This window comes from Ceratotherium simum, chromosome 7, assembly GCF_057802395.1.
Source record: "Ceratotherium simum simum isolate JZ-2026a chromosome 7, ASM5780239v1, whole genome shotgun sequence".
NCBI classification, from domain to species: Eukaryota; Metazoa; Chordata; class Mammalia; order Perissodactyla; family Rhinocerotidae; genus Ceratotherium; species Ceratotherium simum.
This window is the reverse complement of record NC_141906.1, coordinates 1,455,088-1,481,599: the sequence shown is the minus strand read 5'-3', so window position 1 is coordinate 1,481,599 and position 26,512 is coordinate 1,455,088. Positions and strand designations below refer to the sequence as shown.

The 26,512-nt window shown below is 36.9% G+C and overlaps 1 protein-coding gene across 1 annotated transcript in view; it reads right to left on the bottom strand.

The window, feature by feature from the left end:
- The window catches only part of DCDC1 (doublecortin domain containing 1), a 392,270-nt gene extending 383,299 nt beyond the window's left edge, over positions 1–8,971 (bottom strand). Inside the window, exon 1 of the mRNA XM_087433962.1 lies at positions 8,808–8,971. Coding sequence (XP_087290088.1) covers positions 8,808–8,971 — 164 coding nt within the window. The remainder of the gene's footprint in view (positions 1–8,807) is intronic.
- Between the last annotated feature and the right edge of the window lie 17,541 nt (positions 8,972–26,512).

Here is a 26,512-nt window from a genome sequence, read left to right as displayed (position 1 = left end):
GGTCTTACTATCCTCTCCTGGAAGTCTATGATATGTATCTACTGTAAATCTTTCACTATATCTGTAAATAATTCATATATACACAGACTTCAAACTCTTCCTTCTTCAGTAAAATCTCTATGCTGTCCTTGTATACAGGGATGTTCTTCTTTCCCTTGCACTTACACCTGCCCTGGTAGATTGATAGCTGAAATCACTATATCTCATTGATTATTTCCTACTATCTAAAATGCTAGACTTTAATTTCTGTTAAATATTCCAATTCATCATTATATTATTTACTCTTTTGCCACTGGTAGAAAGGCATTTTTTCCCCAGCCTGAAGACTAAAACTCACTATATTAGGTTGATATAAGACCATCAATCACACTACATCAGAAATACGCTTTCTTAAAAAATATCTATCATCTATTGATTTATCTATATTAGTTTTCTATTGCTGTACAACAAATTAGCACAAACTTTGTGGCTTAAAACAGCACCTATTTAGGGGCCAGCCTGGTGGCGTAGCAGTTAAGTTCGCGTGCTCCACTTCGGCGGCCCGGGGTTCGCAGGTTTGGATCTCAGGCGCGGACCAACACACTGCTTGTCAAGCCATGCTGTGGCGGCATCCCATATAAAGTAGAGGAGGATGGGCATGGATGTTAGCCCAGGGCCAATCTTCCTCAGCAAAAAGAGAAGGATTGGCAATGGATGTTAGCTCAGGGCTGATCTTCCTCACACACACACACACACACACACACACACACACAAATAAAACACACCTATTTATTACTGCACACAGTTTCCATGGGTCAGAAATTTGGGCAAAGCTTAGCTGGACCCTCTGCTCAGGATCTCATAAGGCTGAAATCTAGGCGTCAGCTGGGACTGCAGTCTCATCTGATGCTCCGGGTCTTCTTCCAAGCTCATTCAGGTTTTGCCAGAATTTCGTTCCTTAAAGCAGTAGAACTCATAATGACTATCATCTTCTTTGAGGCCAGCAGGAACTAACCTCTCTGACTTTTCTGTTTCTGACCTCTAAACGTTCAGTTAAGAGTTGATCTGATTAGGTCAGATCCACCCAGGATAATCTCCCATTTGACTAACTCAAAAACAACTGATTATGTACCTTAACTACACCTGCAAAAATCTCCTTTGCCATATAATGTAACCTATTCATCAGAGTGACACGCTATTCTATTCACAATCCCACCCACACTCAAGAGGAGGGAATTACAGCAGGCATACATACCAGGGAGTGGGAATCTTGGGAGTCATATTAAATTCCTGCCTATCACATTAGCTATAGAATTACCTAGTTTTGATTATCCATTTTTTATACCAAATTTAGATCCAGATATTTAATTTTCTGGAAAATTCAAATGTAATTACTTAAGATTAAATTTTGTCATCATTCAACCCTTAGGATCTTTAAAAGAATGTACCACAGATTCTGATGGCAAAACCAAAGAGGAACTAAAAAAAATGCTTTGAGAAGTGGCATTATTATTAGACTAAATTACTTCCTAAAACTGGTTATATTAAATGGGGAAGGGAGAAGGCATTCACTTGGATATAAATGTTCTGGTATGTTTCTTTTCTTTTCTTTTATTTTTTTTAAAGATTTTATTTATTTATTTCCCCCAAAGCCCCAGCAGATAGTTGCATGTCATAGCTGCACATCCTTCTAGTTGCTGTATGTGGGACGCGGCCTCAGCATGGCCGGAGAAGTGGTGCGTGGGTGCGCACCCGGGATCCGAACCCGGACCGCCAGCAGCAGAGCGCGCGCACTTAACTGCTAAGCCACGGGGCCAGCCCTGGTATGTTTCTTTTAAAAAACATCAACTACATTGCTGCTGAGTTAGTTTATTGTCAATTATTGGAAAAAAAGATTATTTCTTTTAGCAATTTGAATAATTCATTAGAAATTACGTCATAAAAAAGGTCAAAGAACAAATGTGGTATGTGTGTCTATATGTATATAAACTATGTAAAGATTTAAGGATTGTATGTGTGCTTGGAGGAAGAAGAAGTAAAACATGTCAAAATTTAACCTTAAAGTAGTATGGATAAAAACTAACAGTTAATTAAAACTTGTAAAACTTTAAGTAAATGAATCTTTAAACAATTTCTATATATGATACAATGGATATGATAAAGCTGGAAGGCATAGTACGAGATTAACTAAGCTTTTATCCTTTTCTCAAACAGTACTATACCTTATCTGTATATTGGTTTTCTATTAAAATCAAAAAGATTATCAGGGAGCGATCTTATACATTGTGGAATTTATAACCCCCTTGATATCCCAGGCTAGTATTTAATTACGCTTTACTCTCTGTGGTTTTCATTAAATCTAATTTACAATTTTTGCTTCACAAAGCAACAACTAAGTAAAGATGTGAGGTCTAAAAGTATGAAAAAATATGCTTAAGGAAGAGTATAGAAAAAGCAGATAAATAGACTATGATAAGATTTAAAGGTATGACTCTAGTTTTGAAAAGAGCAGTTTTTCTTCTCATTTCCTTTGCTTTAATAGCATTAGTGAATCTTCGTGGTGTTTTATAGCAATTTGAGGAAAACTCGTAATAAAGTCATACTTGTCAATTTCATATTCAAGGATTTGTACCAGTTGGTGCTGCTCTTTGCCCCCTGGAATGTCCCTCAGGTATAAGTGCACCATGTGCCTTCCATGGTTCTTACCTGCATGCCTTTTTGCCAGCGATGTTCACTCAACTGATATCTACCCATTACTGTACATCTTTCAATAAGTAAGTATTTAATAAATGGTAACCTGAACTCAGTGCTTACATTTTCTAGAAACCTCTTCCATAATAAAAATAATTGCCTAGTGCAAGAGAGAAATATTAGACAAATAGTCACATGTATTATAAATTTACAGTTACTGACTATGATGAGTAAATACTATGAAGGAAAAGTCCTGGTTACTATAAGGGAGAAATTCAGGGGTTAGGGGTATAGAAAAGCTTCAACAAAGCTATTCAAGCTGGCAGGATATATCAGAGGAGTCAACCCCACTAGATCCTAGTCATTCCTCATTCCAAATCATTCCCCCACGTCCCGTGTATGAACTGATGTACTATTTTGCATATTGATACGTTTGCTTTGTTATGTGATTTCAGATGATTTCAGATCCCACTCTGCAAGGGTAAGATCTTTGTTTTACATCTTTTACAATTCCACAGGAACTCAATCAGTGATTGATATGCAGGAATTATTCTTTGATAATTATGACATCATGTGTCAAAAAATGTGTCACAAACATGCCACCGACAAGAAACAAACACAATTTAAGAAATAAAATATAATAAAGCTCAAGCCAAGAGCTATGTCAGGTAATGCTGATCTTTTATCTAACAGTCATTCCCCTGATTTTTCCTTAGATGAAAAGCCTCAGTTACGTTTGAAGACTCATCCTCTTTCTAGGCCCATGGAAGGTATCCCCCGATCAGCTTCAGTGGGTGAATCCTCAATGGTTTAACACCAATGATAGTAATTCCGTTTCCCTTGCCCCTTGCAAGTTAAGTAATCAGCTTGTGATCCAATTCTGGCCAATGTCACATGAGGACAAGTCTTCTGGGGAAAGGTTTTTTGTTCTAATAAAAACGATATCAGTGATCAAACATCTCTCTTCTTTAATTGGACATTGTTGAGTGAATATGTGATGAGCCATCTTCCAAGTAGGAGGAGTCAAACTCAAGGATCTAGGCAATATTCTGAGGATGGCAGAGGGAAAGATACAAAGAACCACGCTCTTTGACAACACTGCCGAACCACTGAATTTAACCCTAAAATTTCCCTGCCTCTAAAGTTCTTGTTATGAAATAATGACTGTTCCTCATTTTTAAAGTCCCTTACAATTGAGTTTTCTGTTACTTTCTGCGAATAGTAGTCTAACTTACACCCTCAGCTTTCTGATCATGTTTGCTTTACTTTCACTTTTATTCAAAATCTTTACTAACTTTGAATTAATTTTATAATAGGCTAAAACATAAACTAATATGGTATTTTCTAAAAATTCTACTTTTACTTAATCGGGAACACTTCACCAGAAATTTCAGCATAAGCATAAAATGACATGGAGATTTTTATTAACTTTTAGAAAAACCAAGCATTGTTGGTGAGTTTAGACTTCTATGGCAGAAATCTGCATGTGGCTAATAACTCTATTTGTAAGTAGAAAGTGTGGCTACTTTGACAGATCATGGCTCAATAACAAACATGCAGGTCTAAGTTATCACACAGTTTGGATGTGAATCCAACAGCAGGATAATGACAGTTGCCAAGGATTTGTACCTGCTGTCGCTTCATACCAGTGTTGCCTGTCAAAATGTCTCTTTTTCTTACACAGAAGCCATAGAATTTTTAAGGCTAGCAATTACTTACAATATACAATGAAGTACATCAAATCTAACAACCAGTCTTTAGCCTCTCATTATTTGGTAGTCTCTTTGTTAAATGCAGTCAACCATTTTCATCTAAATTATTTATTTATACTGTATATTTGACAAGCATATATTTCTCGCTTTATATTCTTATGGCATTTAAACCTTCCTGAAGAGTTATGGCTTTTTTTTTTAATACTGTCATTGGTAAAAGTTACCTTTATCCCATTACCATTTTAATGGTAATTAAACTCTCTAATTGGAATAAATACAAATAAGAAAATGTAAACATAAAGGAAAATGACCCTAAGTACATTCAATAGTAAATCACCAGCTTAAAATACTGGAATACAACTGACAAAAGAAATAACCCCACATGTGTTTGGTGAATGTAAACTTGCATAAAACCTCTGGAGTGCACAAAGCACAAAGATTTCATTAAACTTCATCCTACCCTTTTCCCCAACTTGATGGAACGAATAACCTCTAAAGATATAAGTAACTTTCCCCTATTGCTAAATAAAATGTGATTTAAACATCATAGAAAGTGAATAATAAAAGCAATAATAATAAAAGTGAACAATTCTCCCCCAATTGTATATCTAATACCAGAGGAAAATATAATTCTAGTTTGGCCTAGAAATGTTGGTAAGGGTATCCCAATTGCGGAGCAATTTTAGGTTATTTTATAACACATAATATGTCAAATTTTATTTGCAACTCAATGACTGAATAATAACCAATGTATTATGTTCAAACTGCATACATACCCTACAGGAGATATTCACTGTTTGTTAAATTGAACTTGTTTGCTTTTGTAGAAGGAAATTCTAAACAAGAAGAGCAATTTCTAAAATTTGTGAAGGACCCATCTTCAGGGTATAGGATCGGGGGCATAAATCACTCCACCCAAAGGAAAACAAGAATACTTCTGATTGTGCAAAAGTACAAAGGAATAAAAATAAGATACATCTTAAACCTAAAATTGGGAAAGGTTATAGATATTATGTACAACTTTTACAGAGGAAATTTAAATTTTCAAAAAGAAACGATTTCCTTTAACATTTTTTTGTGTGTGTGTGTGTGAGCAGATCAGCCCTGTGCTAACATCCATGCCAAACCTCCTCTTTTTTTGCTGAGGAAGACTGGCCCTGGGCTAACATCCATGCCCATCTTCCTCCACTTTATATGGGACGCCACCACAGCATGGCCTGACAAGCAGTGCGTCGGTGCGCGCCCGGGATCCGAACCGGTGAACCCCGGGCCACCACAGCAGAGCATGCACACTAAACCGCTTGTGCCACCGGGCCGGCCCCTCCTTTAACATTTTTAAAGGAAATAATACGTTAATGTTTAGATCTGTAGAGATTTTTTTAACAGCTTGAAGGAAAAATGTGAAAAAAATTATGAACTAGGGAAAGAGTAAATAGTTGGGCACTGGAGGTGGAAACAGTGAAGGTGTGGCCCCGCTTCATCACCACTGCTGTCTCTCCCTCACTCCCTCTGCCACCCACTCCATGGTGGGAACAGAGAGCTCATCTTTGGAATGATGAAGTTACTAAACTTAAACTGTCCCTAGAAAAGGTGATATAACCAAATGTTTATATTTCAAGGTGAGTCTAAGACTCATTCCAATTAAAAATATCCAAGATAACTAAAATGACATGAAAAAGTGAGTGAATAGATTAGGTGCTGTTAGTCTCCTTAAATGGAAGCTTTGTCTGTGAAAAAGTAACACAGATAACCTAAAACAAAAAATTGTTGGTAATTCACTTTTAAAACTGATTTAAGTCCTCATTTAATGTGCTAAAAATAATTTGCCCCCTTGGGGAACCAAAAGAGTTGGTAATACACTTAGCTGCAAGCAGGATAAAAAAAAATACTCTTTCTATTATAAAAAATCATGAAATTATATCCCTAGATGATCATCAGCTAAAAATCATTAAGACAAAATATTTTATATGTGTGATAGAAAGAGATATTAATTGTTTATAACATTCTCTTAATTTTAAAATGCAATTTTAATTTGGAAATCTTCCACTTGACATTCGGAGATGCCTTCTATAAAATGGCAGAACTGCCCTCAGATACCTGTTAACAATAAATAATTGATTCTGCCACCCATGTCTGAAAGGCAGATGCCCTACTCCAGGTCACCTGGGAATACATTAGACTACAGCTGGGTAGGAAAAGTTTCCTATTGTGCTGCTTTCCTGGAAGTAGCCACAGGAATGAGGTTAGACTTTTCCAGTCATCTGACCTCCAAGTGGTAAGTCACACAACTGGAGGATCAGATCTTCTTTGGCACAATCTGTTGAACTCATTTACACTGTCGGTGATTAGTTTTCTTGTTGGAAGAAGGATCCTGGCACAGCAGTTTTCATGCTGTTACACACAAATGTAGCGTAGAGTGACAGAGGAAAAACATTGGAAGAACACAGAGAGAGAGAAAAGGAGAGTGGATAATGTAAATATAATAAAGAGTAAATTAATAGCATCAGATAATAACATGAGAATAAAGTGACTGGTCACTGTATGTTTGCAATGAAGGGATTTAATATATGTGGGCATATTTTGTAAAATGTACAATGTGTTAATTAGTAAAGAAAAGCACAATCTCCATGATATAAGTATAGGAACAACAAATTGACTGCATTTTAATAATTATTTTTCATAAAAAGATCACAAAAATGGTGGAAGAAAGGGGGCAAGGAAAACAAGAATGAGACAAGAGAAGTTTTAACCTCAATCAGTGGGAAAATGTCTTTCCTCACAGAGAAAATTGCCTCTCTCTGATAATCATATTAATACCAACAGATCTTAGATTGCCATTAGCCTTTATGAACTTGACCTCCTTCAGGTTGAAACTCATCATTTTCGTTTTCATGAAAATACAAGACCTCTGGGTATTGTCTTTGACTTTCCATTCGATTGCCAAGATGAGGGTTACTTCATTTTCTAGGTATATCATAATCAAAGTTGATGGTAACAGGCAATAGTGACAGAAAAGAAGTCAGGATTCAGACAAAGAAATAGAAGAAGCTCATTGAAACCAACTATAAAAAAACAGGCGGTAGGAAAGTGTCACATGAAAAGAAAGACTGACATATAAAAAAAGGACAAATGAAGCCAGAGTTAAATAGACTCAGACTCAGAATCAAAGAAAGAAAATGAGAAAAGAGCAGAAAGAAATTGAATAAATGAAATTACAGCTAGCTTGAACAGAAAAAAATAAAGACTCTAAAAATGCACAAAAGATAGTTGGAAAAAGTGAATGTAGTACCATTTTGAAAAGGAAAATTGATAAAAATAAATTCTAAAAGCAACAAAAAATGTGCAAATACACATTATATTACCATTGGCATTTATATAAAGGAATAGTTAAAAACCGTATTCAGAAATTTTTGTCCATTGTCTTACTGGGAATAACACTATCATGAGTAACTTACATCTCTACAATATAACTATCAAGTAATGATTTTCTACAAAATTGTCTAGCCATTTAGCTAGTACACGGTGTAAATTATCTCAAACGCTGCTAAGATGCACTCATAGCTCAAAGAAATAAGACAAAACAAAGATTAGCTGAAAGTCTAGCTTTCATTTTCATCTAAACTCAGTGACACACACACAAAAAAACTGTTCTAAGATATAAATATGACCTAGCATTTGTATAAGGAGATTAACATAATCCCTAATTTAAGAATATTTTCTTCAATGTTCTTATAGTCCACATTTTCTATTTAACATAAAGACTATGGCATCACATTTAGCCAGCCAATAGTTTATCAATACCTGACAGACACTATTTTGTTCTTTCACTTTGTAATGGAGAAAAAACACAGGAAAAATACCTGTGTCTCCTCTGCTTTATATTTCGGACAAGCACAGGGGAGTACAGCAGTTAAGAGTTCTGGTTGTGGAGTTAGCTCCATTTGGGTTCAAACCGTACCTTCTCTACCTACCAGCTGTGTGGTCTTGGTCAAGTTAATTAACCTCTCTAGGGCTTTGTTTCTTCAGAGGTATAGTGGAAATGTTTAAAACACTATCTGCCTTATATTACTCCCAGGGGTGTTTTGAGAACTAAATAGGTACAACATGGGTTAAGTGCTTAGCATGGTGACTGGCACATAGAAAAGATTATCTGCCCTGCCATTATTGTTATTATCATTCTGCTACCTGTCCAAGTCAGACTCCAGGGATAATGTATGTTTATTGCATAATCTATCTTTTTTCTTCCCATAAAACAGAAAAAATGGAAGGGCTCTAACCCAGGCAACAACCTTCATAGCCCATCACATCTCCAAGTTATTACTGACATCATCTCCACCAAAGACTGAACATACCGAGAGATAACTCGGTATAAGTGCTTTTATCTCCTTCAGATTTCAGTTTAAGCTGCTGAAATAATATTTCTACCTTGGTGAGTCATTCGAAATACACTTGTAAATTGGGTCCACGGTATCCACACTGAAGGTGCCTTCAGGGCTGCTCTGCTGTGCCTCCTCCATGGCTTTAGTCAAGGGTGATAAAGAAGACTGAGAATCTGCCGCTCTGTAGTCTTCTGTTTCTGTATTTGCCATTTTCAGCTAGGAATGAGGAAGAATGTTATTCAATTTAAAATGCAGAATCCTCCTGGGTTATAAATTGAGGCTGGGCATTAACCATGATTTACCTCTCATCATGTTCCAGGCCATGCAACAGTTACTACATGTGAAATCTCACTAGAAATGAACAGAGATAAGATGCTAAAGGAAGACAGACCTATCAATCTAAGTCTTTGATTGGTATAATCCTATTTAAGAAAGAAAAAAAATGATAATTTGTTGCAAAGTATTTTAATTTTTGCTGTTTAATAGAAAATCTTTTATATACAAGCAAACTTAACATGAGGAATATGTTCTTAAAAAGTGCAGCACAATGCTTTTTTTTTTGTCTGCCCTTTCTCCTTTCCTTTTTGGAACATACCTTTCTCCTGATTCTGATGGGGACTGTCAATTATGTGGCCTTGCTTTCCAGGCAGGAAAGTGAGCATGTCCAAGGCTAGCCAATCAAACTGCCCCATTCCCCACTCACAGCGATTGGTAACTCCGAGTCCAGTGAAGAAGAGAGAGTAGTGCTCCATTCCCTGGGACTGCTAGCTCTAAGAGCAATGTAAACCTCTGCCACTGAGAATAAAGCCAAAACAGATGAAAGCAAAAGTGGGAGACGGAAAGACAAAAAGTAAGCGAGATTCCTGATGACAGGGAAGTAATATGATTTTTTTAAAAAGATAATTTTTGTTGCTTTGTTAAAAATGCATCAAATGCATCAAAATCACTGCATTTCAACGTCCTGATCTGTCCATATATTAATGTCTTCTAATGCTTGTATAAATTCTTCATAGCAGAGACTGCCAACTGTCTGCCAATATCCATCCCTTCCCTTTTCTATAATAATAGAATCCCTGTTTGTTTGTTTTTTATAATTTTATTTATTTATTTTTTCTCCCCAAAGCCCCAGTAGATAGTTGTATGTCATAGTTGCACATCCTTCTAGTTGCTGTATGTGGGACGCGGCCTCAGCATGGCCGGAGAAGCGGTGCGTCCCTGCGCACCCAGATCCGAACCTGGGCCACCAGCAGCAGAACGCGCGCACTTAACCGCTAAGCCACGGGGCCAGCCCCTAGAATCCCTGTTTTTTAACTGAGGCATATAGCTGCCCAAAATAAAGACTATTTTCCAGTCTTCCTTGCAAGTAGGAAGGGCCATATGAACAAGTCTGTCCAAAGAAATATTAGTGGATATGATCAAAGCAAGGGAGTTTGCTCTTCGTTTTCCTCCTTTCTGCTACCTAGAATGAAGACATGATGGCTGGCAACGGCTTGGTCATGTTTAACTTTGATATGATGCTAGGGATGAAAGCCATGCCCCAGGGAGGACTGAAGGAGTTTGAATCTCTGACAACATGGAGTTCCATACCAACCCTGGACTACCTACCTCCAGAATTTTACATGAGAAATAAACTTTTAGCTTGTTCAAAACAATGTTAATTTGAGTCTTGTTACTTGCAGTTTAACCTAATCCTGAAACTCCTGATACTCCTTGAACTAAGTTACTTTCAAGAACCTAAAATATACGGTATTGGCTTAGAGCAGGGAAATGGGAAGAACATTAGGATGGCTTGGAATCTAAATTTAACTGAGTCCCGTAATTTGGGGTTTTGAGCCTTTTGGACTCAACAAGGCTTCACAATTGCATGAGCCAGTTCCTTAAAGTAAATCAATCTCTCCCTCTCTCTCTCTCTCTCTCTCTATATATATATATGTATACATACACATATACACACACACACATCTATATATACATATATATCTCTCTATATACATATATATATATATATACATATATTTCTCTCTATATTACACACACATCCTGTTGGTTTTGTTTCTCTGGAGAATAATAAACTCCTCTTTCAAAGACCAGGCCAGCCTGCAAGGATGAGCTGGAATCAGAGCTAGAAAGACTCTTCTGAAGCATGGACCAGTAGAGCCAGTCAAATGATGGATGCAATGGGATCAGTGGTGGCGACATGGATCAGCAAGAAGCTACGGCAACGGCAGCAATACCCACAGCACCAGCAGCACCAACAGACAACCTGCCTGCCACCAGGGCTTTTCTTCATTGGCAAGAGGGCATCTGAAGGACTTCCCTTTTGAACTACAATTAACTGCTAAGGTTCTTAGATAATCTACAGAGCCAGGAAGCTCAAAGAGTATGAAGCTAGACTTGCTGGTAATTAAGCACATGGAAGAGTCTAAGAACTCTATAACATAACTTACACTCACAAGTATTATGGAAGAATATATACCCATAATATATAAGAAAAAGATCATGTCTTTCTCTGCCACTTGCTAGCTATGTGAACTTGAGTATTATAAGCTTTCAGTCCTCTCCTCTGCAAAACCGGGTTATCCACATGGTTGTGAGGATTAAATAAAATGGCAAATGTGAAAGCATTTGGCACACTGCTTGGCACATGGCAGACATTCAATAAATGTTAGGAGAATCTGAATCTACATCAAAAAAGAAGAGGTACTCTCTCTACATAGTTTAATGAGAGGGCATTTTCCTCTGCCCGGCTTTCCTCTGATATTCCAAATGGAGACCAAAGGGATGTTGGCCTTCACATGCCTTCTCCTCCTTTAAGCTCCTCACAATAGGAGACTGAGGTTCTCTTCTCAGGCTTCCATAACAACCACTGCCTGTTCAATTCTTTCACAGGCTGAGTCCTTCCTAATTGAGGAATGCTTATAAGTGAAATCCAGCTGTGTATAGCAAGGCAAAATTATATGATTAGAGAGTAAATCACCTTCCAGAACAAAATCTCTTGACTGTCCTGGTGTGTTTATTATATAATTCAATTATTAAAAAAATAAAATTTGCACTGAACTATTCAAAAATATCTCTTGAAATATATCAATAGTTTTTACTTTTTACTCATACGTGATTACAATCCTAATCTTCACCAAAAGAGGTAATCATTTTAGTGATGAGTATAGTTTATTTTTCTCCATGTAAAATAGTTTAAGGATGCTGGAACGAGTTATGTAAGTGTGAAATCATTAGCCTTATTAAATGCAATATTTCTTCTGTAATGTTACTATAAAAACAGTGTCATCCTCACTAAAAGTAGAATATATTAAGAGGTTAAGTAGAATATGCAGAATACAATAGGTTTTGAGATAACATTTCTGCACATTACTAATTAAATGAGAACTAATTGTTAATTAGAAATTAAAGAAATAAAAATGTGTTAATTTTAGTTTGACTGGCACCAAATACTATGGTATTTTAGCAGAGTACAGATAAAGGCACTACCTTATGCTTTATTAACACACAGTTTATTCACTGACACACTGAAAAACCACTCTTTTTCTTAATAATTTTACATGAATATAAGCACTCCCCTCATGCCCCCCCACCCCCCAGGTCTGCTCTCCTTCCTCTTTAAAAAGGCATTGGAGTACACAGTGGTGATGAGCCTGAACTCTGGAGCCAGAGTGTCTGGCTTTACATCCCTGCTGCCCACTTTGGACAAGTTACATAACCTCTTTGTGCTTCAGTTTCTTCATATGTAAAATGGAGTTAAGAATAGCAGCCCCTTCACAGAGTTGATGTGCTTGGTACATAGTAGGTACCATGTGTCAGCTACTGATGAGCAGAGAGGCTTGATAGTCTTAAACCCGGAGCACTAAAGTACCAATAATAGTACGTGGAGACTTTCCAAGGGGCATGCAAGTGTGGATAGTTTTAAGCAAATCAATTTCCAGATCCTTGCCTTCCATCTATATGCTTTCCTAAAATGCATCTGCCCAAGAGGCTGCCTGTCCCAACTAGAGTTTGTCCTTGTAAAGTCTCCATTCTTTCATTTTACAAAAGAAAGGCATTTATTTTATGCCCATTCCAGAGCCTGGAACTAAGGGACAACTCCACAGTTCCTTCAATGAAAAATTTATAAGTGCTCCCCACCAAGCTATATCATTAATATATACATTTACAATAAACTTTACTTTTTATATTTAATAAGTATCAAAAATGGCAATATAAGGGCCGGCCTGGTGGCATAGTGGTTCGCGCGCTCCGCTTCAGCAGCCTGGGGTTTGCAGGTTCGGAACCCCAGGCATGGACCTATGCACCATTTATCAAGCCATGCTGTGGCAGGCATCCCACGTATAAAGTAGAGGAAGATGGGCACGGATGTTAGCCCAGCGCCCATCTTCCTCAGCAAAAAAGGAAGGATTGGCAACAGATGTTAGCTCAGGGCTAATCTTCCTCACCAAAAAAAAAAAAAAAAAAGGTAATATAGACATGCTGTTTTGAATAATTGTGTACTAAAAATAGTTAGAATAATGAAAACACAATCCTGAGGGAACTTTTGAACCTTATAAACTTATGGTCACAGAATATTTTTAAAATTTGTTGTTATTATATGATAGAGTGGCCTATAAAAGATTTTCAAGCATTGAAAGATAAAATTCTATGGAAGAAATGGAGTGGAAATATAAATTTAAGGAGAAAAAAGAAAGGATGTAAAATTTCCAACTGTTGAAGAAGAGCTTATTAATTTTTGTTTGTTTGTTTTTTTGTTGTTGTTGAGGAAGATTCTCCCTGAGCTAACATCTGTTGCCAATCTTCCTCTTTTTTTGCTTGAGAAAGATTAGTCCTGAGCTAACATATGTTCCAATTTTCCTCTATTTTGTATGTGGGTCGCCACTACAGCATGGCTGCTGACGAGTGGTGTAGGTCCACACCTGGGAACTGAACCCAGGCCGCTGAAGTGGAGCATGCCGAACTTAACCACTAGGCCACGGGGCCAGCCCCTTGCTAATGTTTTTAATGTTTATAAATTCCTATAGTATTCAGGTCTGGGGCAAGAAATACACCATGAACACGTGACATCTTGTCATGCTTGAAAACAAGGAAGCTATCAAACACAAGTGGGACATATCAACTTGAAGAGAATTCCACTGGCCAAAGATAGAGCACTCTGAACATAAAACAAAATGTAAAACATTGAAACATCAAGTGTATAAAAATCCACGAGTACCTAATAATACTAAAATAAAATTGTAAAATTTCTTTATCTTATCATTCACCTTTGGAGATTGCTAGGGCACCAACTTATTGTTCTGAAAAATGATAAATGTACTTTTCCTGCTTTCCTGAATAAGCTATAATTCAGGATAACCAAATAGATGATTAGAGAAAATTCTTCTTCATAGAAGAATCATAGCTAATAAATGTAGATAGAATAAAAGAATTAGAAAATCACCATTGTGCAAACCCTAACGAAATAATGGATCCAAAAAAAATGTTTGTTCAGGTAATATTTGTCACCATTAGATGAAAGAGTGATGGGAAATCTATAATAGATGTATCTGACTGATATCACCTATACCACTGATCCATATTAATGTTACTAATATAGGACAACCAGAAATTGTTTTTCCTTATATGATTCCACAGAGATTATAAGCACAGGACATAGAATGCTGTGAAGTATTGTTGCCACAAACACTCAATGTAGTCAAGTCTCTACATCTCACTTATAGTTTGCAAGAAGTATGGGAGGTAGAGAAACATGTTTGATGATATGGCACAAAAATAAAAAGGAGGGAGAGATGTTACAAATGAAAAGAGACTTAAGAATCATATCAACCAAATGCAAAGCATAAACCTTGTTTAGATCCTGATATGAACAAACCGACTTTAATAAGACATCCATTTTTGAGGCAATTGGTGACATTTGAATACAAACTGGGTATTATTGATATTAAGGAAATTATTTTATTGGGAATGAATAAATGGTATTGTTATGATAAATATTATCTGTTAGACATACAAACCAAAGTATTTGTAAGTAAAATATGATTGGGACTTGCTTTAAAATACTCCCAGAAGAAAGTGGAAGGGAGTATAGACGAGAATGCCTGGACGCTGAAGGTTACTGAACTTGGGCGAAGAGTACATGGGAGTTTGTTTCACTATTTTTCTGTTTGTGTGTGTTTGAGTATGTTCATAACAAAATGTTTTTTTAAAAATCATATGGAATTTATATTTTGTTAGATACACTTAAAAGACCGATGTAACAGTTTTATTTTAAAATGTCAACATTCTGGGCCGGCCCTGTGGCTTGGTGGTTAAGTGCGCGCGCTGCGATGCTGGCGGCCCGGGTTCGGGTCCCGGGTGCGCAGCGAGGCACCACTTCTCTGTCCAGCCTGAGGCCGAGTCCCACATACAGCAACTAGAAGGATGTGCAGCTGTGACATACAACTATCTACTGGGGCTTTGGGGGCAAAAAATAAATAAAATCTTTAAAAAAATAAAAAAAATAAAAAAATAAAAAATAAAATGTCAACATTCATAGTATACCAGAAATTACATCTTTTCCAACTATGTAAGCTAATAATGAGAAATTTTAAATGTCAACTTAAAAATGTGCAAGAAGGGAGTTGGCCCCATGGCGTAGTGGTTGAATCTGGCGAGCTCCACTTTGGTGGCCCAGGTTCACGGGTTTGGATCCTGAGCACAGATGTACACCACTCTTCAGCCATGCTACGGTGGCAACCCACACAAAAAATAGAGGAAGACTGGCACAGATGTTAGCTCAGGGCTAATCTTCCTCAAGCAAAAAAGGAGGAAGATTGGCAACAGATGTTAGCTCAGAGCGTGTCTTCCTCAGCAAAAAAAAAAGAAAAGAAAAGAAAAGAAAAGAAAAATGTGCAAGTGTATATATTTTTCAAAATTCTATTACGGAGTACTGGGGAAAAATATTTGAAGGTCAGTGTTTTAGACAAGAAGTATCTCTGACCTCAGCTTTGAGTAAGGAGAGAACTTAAATGGGACATGCTGACACAGACACCTTCCTACTCCTCCCCAGGTAAACTCAGTTTTCCTGGGTTTGCCTAGGAAGGGCCCATTCCAGAGGTGATTCAGGTTCTCATAATTCATTCATTATAGACCAAGTGCTTAAGATTGCCATAGAATCACTATAATTTAACACTCCTTTCACAGCTTGTTCTGGTTCCTAAACCAGATAGTGATGATCAGATGCATTAGTTCAAAATCCCAGACAGTGAGGGAGGGTTGCTTAAGTTCAAAGTGAATAGTACTGTCAAGTGGAAAACAACTTTGAAGTAACAGTAGCTGCTGAGTACCTACCAGGCAAGCTAACGCAGGGGGCTCACAGACCAAATTAAAGTGCTCCATTCACACAATTTACTAAACAAATTAAAAACACACAGCGATAAGCAATAAAGTAAGTTAACCAACTTAGGATAGGGTGTGAGTGGCGGGATCGTGCTACCTGAATCCCGGGTTCTGACACTCACATGCTCTGCTCTCTCTGCTCATATCAGCCTTTCCTCTGAGGGTGTGTTGTGAGGACCAGAGCTGACATTTGAGCCAGTGGCCCAGACAGAGGGTACCAGGGATCAATGGCACGTACTTTCTAATGGCAGAGACAAAGAAGCAGGTATCCCTGGCCAAAGATGTAGCTTAGCAACTAACTTGGTGAAAAGCTATGGGTTTGACTTGCATTTCTTCGGCACAGAACTGTGGGCCAGAGTTGGATCATACCGGATGTCATCAGTAGGTGGCCAATTTAGGGACGACACAGCTGTCAGCTCAGAAGTGGCAAGATCATGACTTAGTCTATCTTTCTACTGAATAAATAAACACTTGTCCATCCCATCATATATTCAATTTATCTTGGTATGTTTTATAGGTTACTAACTTGCTTTCTATGTATATTTAGTATATCTCTGAATTCTGCCTTTGTTTCTCAAACTACTTGTTTACTAATATCTATACTTAACACATCTCATGAATTTCACCTGCATCTCACAAGCTACTAGCTTACTCCAATGCTCAACATTTCTTATGAGTTTCATCATCCCATTTGTTTTCTTATCTTGTATGGCAGAATTGAATATTCAAATTCAAAGACATGATGTCTTTCATTGGGTTGGAGATAGAGGCAGCAGAAGAAAGCATGCATGTGGGAGAAACGCACAAGTGAAGACAAGACATATAGGATTGCCACCATCTTAAAAGGCTTCGGGTGCAATTATAGCAAGGTTGCAGGATACAAGGTTAATATACAAAAGTCAATCATGAACAAGTGGAATTTGACATTAAAAACACAATACCATTTACACTAGCACCCCCCCAAAAAAGAAATACTGAAGTATAAATCTAACAAAATATGTATAAGATCTATATGAGGAAAACGACAAAACTCTGATGAGCAAAATCACAGAAGAACTAAATAGATGGAGAGATATTCCATGTGCATGATAGGAAGACTCAATATTGTCAAGATGTCAGTTCTTCTCCACTTGATCTATAGATTCAATGCAATCTCAATCAAAATCCCAGCAAGTGGGCCAGCCCTGTGGCTTAGCGGCTAAGTGCGTGCGCTCCGCTACTGGCAGCCCAGGTTCGGATCCCGGGCGCACACCGACGCACCGCTTCTCCAGCCATGCTGAGGCCACGTCCCACGTACAGCAACTAGAAGAATGTGCAACTATGACATACAACTATCTAGTGGGGCTTTGAGGGAGAAAAAAAAAAAAGGAGGAGGATTGGCAATAGATGTTAGCTCAGAGCCGGTCTTCCTCAGCAAAGAGAGGAGGATTAGCATGGATGTTAGCTCAGGGCTGATCTTCCTCACACACACACACCCAAAAAATCCCAGCAAGTTATTTTGTGGATATCAACAAACTAATTCTAAAGTTACATGGAGGAGCAAAAGACCCAGAATAGCCAACACAATATTGAAAGAAGAAAACAAATTTGGAGGACTGACACTACCAGACTTCAAGACTTACTATAAAGCTACAGTAATCAAGACAGTGTGGTATTGGCAAAAGAATAGATAAATAGATCAATGGGACAGAATAGAGAGCCCAGAAATAGATACACAGAAATATAGTCAGCTATCTTTGACACAGGAGCAAATGCAGTACAATGTTGCAAAGACAGTCTTTTCAACAAATGGTGCTGAAACAACTGGACATCCACATGCAAAAAACGAATTTAGACACAGACCTTACACCCTTCACAAAAATTAACTCAAAATGGATCACAGACCTAAATGTTAAATGTAAAACTACAAAATCCCCAGAAGATAACATAGGAGAAAACCTAGATGACCTTGGGTATAGCAATGACTTTTAGATACAACGCCATAGGCATGATCCATGGAAGAAATAATTGATAAGCAGGACTTCATTAAAATTAAAAACTTCTGCTCTGTGAAAGACAATGTCAAGAGAATGAGAAGACAAGCAACAGACTGGTAGAACATATTTGCAAAAGACACATCTAATAAAGGATTGTTATCCAAAATATACAAAGAAATCTTAGGACTCAACAATAACAACAAAAAGACCCAATGAAAAAATAGGCCAAAGACCTTAACAGACACCTCACAAAAGATACACAGATGGCAAATAAGCATATGAAGAGATGCTCCACATCATCTGTCATCAGGGAAATGCAAATTAAAACAACAAGGAGATACCATTACCCACCTATTAGAATAGGCAAAATCTGGTAACACTAACACCAAATGCTGGTGAGGACGTGGAGCAACAGGAACGCTCAGTCACTGCTGGTGGGAATGCAGAATGCTACAGTCACTCTGGAAGACAGTTTGGTGGTGTCTTACAAAACTAAACACACTCTTACTATATGATTCAGCAACTGTACCCCTTGGTATTTATCCAAAGGAGTTGAAAACTTATGTCCACACAAAAACTTGCACATGGAGGTTTATAGCAGCTTTATTCATAACTGCCCAAAGTTGGAGGCAACCAAGATATCCTTCAGTAGGTAAATGGATAAATAAACTGTGGTACATAACAGAATATTATTCAGTGCTAAAATGAAATGAGCTATCAAGCCATAAAAAGACATGCAGGGACCTTAAGTGCATATTACTAAGTGAAAGAAGCCAATCTGAAAAGGCTACATACTGTATGATTCCGACTATATGACATTCTGGAAAAGGCAAAACTTTGGAGACAGTAAAAAGATCAGTGGTTGCCAGGGGCTGGGGGTGTGGGAGAGAGGAATGCATAGGCAGAGCACAGAGAAATTTTAGGGCAGTGAAAATACTCTGTATGATACCATAATGATGGATACATATCATTATACATTTGTCCAAACTCATAGACTGTATAACAGCAAGAGTGAACGCTAATGTAAACTATGGACTCTGGGTGATAGTGATGTGTCAGTGTAGGTTAACCAATTGTAACAACTATACCACTCTGGTGGGGCATGTTGATAAATGGGGGAGGATATGCCTGTGTGGGGGCAAGAGTTATATGGGAAATCTCTGTACCTTCCCCTCAATTTTTCTGTGAACCTTAAACTGCTCTAAACAAATAAAGTCTTAATAATAATTTTTTTTAGAAGACTTCAGATCATTGTCCTCCAGCTTCCAGCACAGATAACTAGTACATATTTGAAAATCCTCAGGTAGAGTTCTTGGCCAATTCTGCCAAGTCAGAGTGTTTATCTGTCCCTTGAGAACTACCGTAGCACTCCAGCAGTGGAATACTATATTTCCCGCCATTTGACTTGGCTTCACTGATTTAATTGCCATTTACCTCCCCCAGTGCTGAAACAATGTCTCCACACCAGAGTAGAAGCCATTAGATCCCGTGATTGCACTGTTGGGTATATTAAGAATTGTCAAGATAGATAATGACCCTTGGTTCAGGAGATCATGTAAGGTGCTGCTACACTCAAGCTTATTAGGAGACACCTGGAAAGCCGTCCTCTCAGATATCTCATTTTGTAAAGGCCCATCACCCACAGAGCTGGTCTAGAAGGCTGACCATTCAATTCAGAGAAGGAAGACTCTTGATGTCTTCATTAAATCTACCTTCATGTGTCGTATAAACATGTAAATTACATATTAATGACCTAGATTGCTAATTATTCTTTTTAAAATTAATTTTGCGACAATAAAAATATAGCTTATTACAAAACAGTCTATTCTTCTCTAACGTAATAGTTGTATTCCTGAGGAAACCTGTGTTATCAAAACTCATTTTATAAAAATAATAGCCCAGGGCCCGGCCCTGTGGCTGAATGGTTAAAGTTCCGCACACTCCGCTTTGGCGGCTCAGGTTCGCGGGTTCACATCCCAGGCACAGATGTACTCCACTCATCAGTCATGCTGTGGCAGTGTCCCACATACAAAAAAATAGAGGAAGACTGGCAGAGATGTTAGCTCAGGGCTAATCTTCCTCAGGCGAAAAAAGCGGACTGGCAACGGATGTTCGCTCAGGGTGAACCTTCCTCAGAAAAAAAAAATAGCCCACTGCATTAAAAAAAAGTGAGGAGGTTAAGGACTGGAGTTCCACGCTCTCAAATAAGTTATTTTTCCAGTTGGAATTCCAATGATAAAAGTTTCTGCTGTTGGTTTTATTCTAAGAGCTATAACTGTACAAGCATACAAACTAAGTGTCCTAGGATAAAGCCAGCCATCTGGTGGGGCCTTGCTCCCTGCTACCAGAGTGATAGTTAGCAGAGCAGGTCTTGTGTGTTCTCACCACTTTCCTAACCTGTAATTATGATAAATCAAGTTTACTTAAACATAAACAAGGCAGCTTTGTGGTCCTCCAGATGCCTTCTCCCCAAAACCACTTTGCTAATTCCTCATCCCATCATCCATTCATTCAATCATCAGTTGTTTACTGAATACCAGCTATTTCCAGTCTTTAAAAAAAGACTGTAAACTCAATGTTGAACAGGACAATACTGTTCCTCCACCAGTTGAATTTTCATCATAATGAATGTAAACACAATTTTAATTAACTTGTCTTATTAAAAACAATTTGAACGTCGATAACTGGAGTTATTACAGAAATGCCCATATTAAGATTAGAAAGAAAAGTATTAAAAAAATACAATCCCTTATGATCTCCTATCCTTCGAGTTAGCCACCATTATAATTTTTGAATATTTGTTTTCAGGTTTTCATTTATGACTTTATAGAAATATAGTCTTTTCTTTAAACAAAAGTGTGACCATATTAAATACACAGTTTAAATACAGCTGTGTTCACTTAATAAGAATATTCCGCTGTTATTATTTGTTGAGAACATAATTTTTTTATTACTTGTTAGCATCCTAGCTAGTTGTTCTAAATGATTCTAAATACTTCCTATTGTAAAAAAAAAGCTGTGGTTCTTGCACACACACCTCTGACCAAGCCATTGAACAGTTCCTTAAGAAGCTGTAGAAATTAAATTCCCAAATCAAAGTATATGAACAATTTTAAGGCTTTGTGTATTTCCAAATTGAAGTGCTTTTTATAAATGTGCCAATTTCTAAAACTACCAGAAATGTTATATGAAAGCCCATTTAACAGCAGCCATTACTAAAATAAAATATTATTTCTTAACCTGGCCAATTTTAGAATAATTTTCTAACTGGTAGTGAAAATTTAATTTTCAATATTGTCATTATTTAAGTTTTTCATCATAATACTCAAGGAGGATATCAAAGGATAATCAGTGAGATTTTATGGATTATAAATTATTTTAAGTCCACTTAGAAAACCATTTAATTAAAATAAGAAATTTCTAAAATATAGAATATAATGTTAAGCTTCCAGATATTTTAATGATAACTTAGTTCAAAATATCTAATTAGCCCAATGCCCCCTTTCCCATACACTTATGAGAACATATCCAATTATCTTGAAAAAGGCAATTAAAATTACTATTAATAATCTTAATACTAGGACATGTTATAATTCATTTGATAATTACATTTCCCACAAAGATACTGTCAACATAAACTGTGAAACTGAAGATCCATCCTGTTTACAAGTATCAGAGACAATATGCTCACTATTCTGTTGTACTTAAATGTTGTATTGCAGTTTTTCTTAACAGGTAATACGTGACATGAAACATGTCTGATTTTATGTTTCATAATTTCCATTCTGATGTTTAACATTAAGAAATTATATGTATGGATCACACATGTCAGAAAACATTTTAAATAACTAAACTAAGAAAAATAATAGCAACCATGCCTTTCATTTCAAATATAAAATATAAATCTTTTGTTCATAGATATTAAAGAAGCATCTGTAATCAGAAAGGCAAACTATTTACATTTTCTGATTTATGTAGCTAGCATTAAGTATTTTGTCTAAGTGTTTATGCTTTATATTTTCAGAAATTTGTTATGAATCAAAATATTAAGTCAGAAAAATAAGAAAAATCAAGAGACTACCTTTCAAGATTGACTCATGAGTTTTAAAAATTCATTATTTCTATTCTTTATTCTGACTTTTATAACAAGGAAAAGAAAAATGTAATTATTTTGATTTTAAAAACATACTACATGAAAAGGTATCATTTAAGCCAGGCTGAAGTTTACATTATTTCTTGCTATTTTTCTTGAAAAATATGTATTAGAATAAATATTTTTCTAACCACCAAAGTAAATACAATACATGGTTCTTGCATATTTATTTTTTTTGAAAAGGTGCTCTGAATCTTAGACAACATAAATACTAGGCAGTGTGCTGGTTGCCACAGTAACAAGTAAATAGGAGCATAAAAATATGTGCAATTTTTCAAATGTATACACTTTTTTCATAAATATGCATATTTTATAGGTAAAAGATTATTCAATCCTTGCTTTAGCTCCCCTTTTAGAAAGAGAAACACCTAATTCTTTAGAAATAAAAGGTTATCACATAGCAATGGAGCAGGCTCAAAAAAGTTTTTAAATGCTATCGGTGAAATCTTAAGATTTTTATGTCAATTTTCCAAAATGAAGAAAGAAAAAAAACTCTCATCCTATATTACTCTGATGGTCAGTTCTTTAGGTAAGGGTAAACAGCACAGAAACTTCTTTGCCTCCCATGCTTGAGATTCTCTCTTATTTTGCATAAGTTTGTTGTGCACATGCATTAAATGCAGCACTTGACCACGGAAACCGGAAAGCCCTGTGGATCACAAAGAAACACAAGAAGTTTAAGCTAACCCAGGAGCTACTACTTGAATAAATGATCCAAAAATCTTTATACCAATGTGCTAAATTGAGTTCAAAGAGTTCTCTCCTTTTTCCTCTCCTGAAAATACAATCTTCCTGTTAATAGGTACCCTAGAAGACACAGAACGTACACTGATAAGTGTTCTGAATTTTACACTCACAGCTTAAGAGAATTTAACACACATGTTACAGGGCTGGAGAAGGAAGTGGTTCTATAAGCCATGATGTGGCGTTTGCCATCTATTGAAAGGTACTGGTAAGCCAATCAAAACAGAACAGGAAAGTTGCTCAACTATTACTGGGAAACAAATCCTTCAAATCTGATTACATAAATTTGGACTTCCAATTTGTTTCAATACAACTATTATGTAACATTCTCCTTGAGGGAGAATTTAAAAATTTTAAAGATCACTATCTAGGCAGGGTGCCACATGTGAGGTGACAAAACGGTGCTGTAGGGCTCACTTTGTGCTCCCTCCTTGATAAAGAGACCTTGCACTGTAACGGCTAAGGACTGGCGGAACTAGCCTGCCATCAGAACATCTTCATCACCCATACACGTGATCCTATTTACTTCACTGAAGAGAAATCAGTATTTTTTCCTGGGGGAGACAGTCAATTTAAATTTTAAGAAGTCCAAAAAATTACTTAAAATATTAGTCAATGGGCCAGCCCCGTGGCTTGGCAGTTAAGTGCTCGTGCTCCACTGCTGGCGGCCCGGGTTTGGATCCCCAGCGCGCACCGACGCACTGCTTCTCCAGCCATGCTGAGGCCGCGTCCCACATACAGCAACTAGAAGGATGTGCAACTATGACGTACAACTATCTACTGGGGCTTTGGGGGAAAAAAAAGGAGGAAGATTGGCAATAGATGTTAGCTCAGAGCCAGTCTTCCTCAGCAAGAAGAGGAGGATTAGCACGGATGTTAGCTCAGGGCTGATCTTCCTCACAAAAACAAAAACAAAAACAAAAACAAAACAAAACAAAACATTAGTCAAATATTTATGACTATCAAAATAGAATAGGTCACATGGATGATATGACTACTGCAAAAGGAAAAAAGAATATGATCTTTTTATTCGTCTTCTCTCCCAATCCTTTTAAGTATTTCCCCTTGCTTTCATCATCTTAAAGTGATGGAAAGATTTCCTTGGAGACTGGAAAAGGGAAAACATACCCATCTTTAAAACAAGGGGAAAATGATTTTTGTAATTAGGCAGCTTACTTTAACCTGGGAACATACAATAACAAATTAAAACAATCAATTAGTAACACCTAGAAGCATATAAAATACTGGAAAACAACCAACACAGTATTTGAAAAGCAAATATGCCAGATGAAGTTAGTATCTTTTTCCGATAGAATGACAGGTCATATTATCAAGGAAGATGTTAACAGTGTAACCTATTTCAGTACTGTAAGCCTTTTTATTCTGTTCCTCAATCCAGAATAGGAAAAAATGGTTTAGGAAGAAAAGAATTTAAAAACTGGCTTCAGTGCTAAACCAATGGTTGTTAACACATCTCCTTTCTCTTGAGGACTTGTTTTAGAACGGAGTCAACATCTTTACTAATGACTAGTCAGGAACCTTGGCCTCCTTTATGTTTTAGCTCCATCACGTCAGATCCCTGAGGTCTGTGAAATTTAAAAAATTTATTTCCTTAATTTTCTTTCCAACTTGTTGGCCTTTCTTTTCCCTAAGGATCTTAAATGATTTGTTGCTTTAACTAAGTGGTGCTGCACCGGAACGAGATACAAACCCATTTCAGGTAGAAATTTTGAGAGGGAAAGAGGGAATGCTTTGTGAATGAATTAAAAGGATCTTCCATGACTAGAGAAAGTGAGAAGTAACAAAGTGGTGTTTAAATGTAAGTGCTCAAAGAAACACTTGAAATCGAAGTGTGTGAAGAATAGCTGTTATCTGGTTAGAAAAGGGAGATGATGTAAGAAGAGAAGTCTCTGTGTCTTGAGACCGCAGGCTGAGCACACAGGAGGTTAGAAGCTCAAGTGCGGAGTAAAGCAGCCCCACTAGGAAAGGAAGTACAACATTTGGTCTGAGTATGGCATCAGACAAGAGCTAACATGGTATTGAATTGAGCTGCCTATTGGAGAATTGTTGTTCCTTGTTATGTAATTAACATCCCTATTTTCCCAACCTCTGTTACTATTTAAAATAATAAGTTATATATCTTAGAAAGAAAAAAATTTTGTCACTCAATTGTTTGTTTACTGCAGAAACAATCAATCAGGGATGCTTCCAAACTGGAGTGGGAAGAGCACCCCTCGGGCGTTATTTGTGTTGGGGCAGCAAGAAGCAAATCGGGGCAAGTAACTATCGCCAATCTCTCCCTTCTGCTCTCTCAACACAAGTCACATTCTTTTCTTCCACTCTTACCTTAGCACATTCCAGAATGTTTAGTGGAGATACTTACATTATGAAAAAGTTTTGCCAGATAACTGACTTCATTTTATAACTAAAAAACAGTAAGAACGGAGGAAGAATACTTATGTTTACCAATGCAAGACTACAATCAATAATTTACTTATTTTAATAACTGAAGAAAAAAAAACGAAAGAAAATAGTTTTGTAGCTTTAGGAGACATGAAGGCAGTGCACTGTAACAGAAAGACAGTGGAACTGGGCCAAGAAATTCTGAAGTTCTGATCCTAGTTTTGGGCCAGATCTGGGGTAAATCCTGGACTTGCATGGGTTCATTTTCTCTGTCTAAAAAAGATGTGGAGGAATGGTAGAATGAGGCAACTGTAAAGTTCCTCTGCCTCTAAAACTTTAGCCATCTAGTAGAACAGCTTTCACACATGGGAGCTAAGGTAGTGTGACGGAAAATGGGACTATATAAAACAAGAAAAATGATTTCTAAGAAGCATGCAAAAAATCCACTTTTATTGATTTATAATCATATTATCATAAAGATTATGACCTTCACAAATAAAGATGGATCTAGGATGGCTTGCCTCTCTAGGAGGTGGTATGCCACAGAGCAAAACACAGCAAAAAGGTCCAAAAGACAGGACTGAAGCAAGACACGGTCTCATTAGTGAAATGAAATTCAACTCAATTCATTAAGTATGTATTGATTACCAACTACTACCTATAATTAGAGAGATATTAAAATATAAATTTACTTCAGTAAAATTGATCCAGATATATTTCTAATTGTTTCAAATGCTTTAGGTTTGTCAGTTCTCCCTATACTGAAGACTGTTATCTAGTTTCTGGACCACCTTTGTCCCAAGTCCAAGGCTGGGAACCCAGTAACAGCAGCACTTGGGGCCTGATGAAAAGCTTAGCCTCACCTATTTGAAGCAAGAAAGTGGCGAAACAAGCTACACTGTGGACTAAGACCAAAAGAACTGTGACAGAGGACCCAGAAAAAACCTCCTTTTACATTTGGTTACTTTCTTATCTTCTTCTTTTGCAGGATTACTTGTCTTTAACCCAAGACTAATATAAGATCTTTTTCTAAGTATAGTTTTCTCTGTATTGATATCTGAATATTATATATATGTATATCAACAAAATTCATTATCT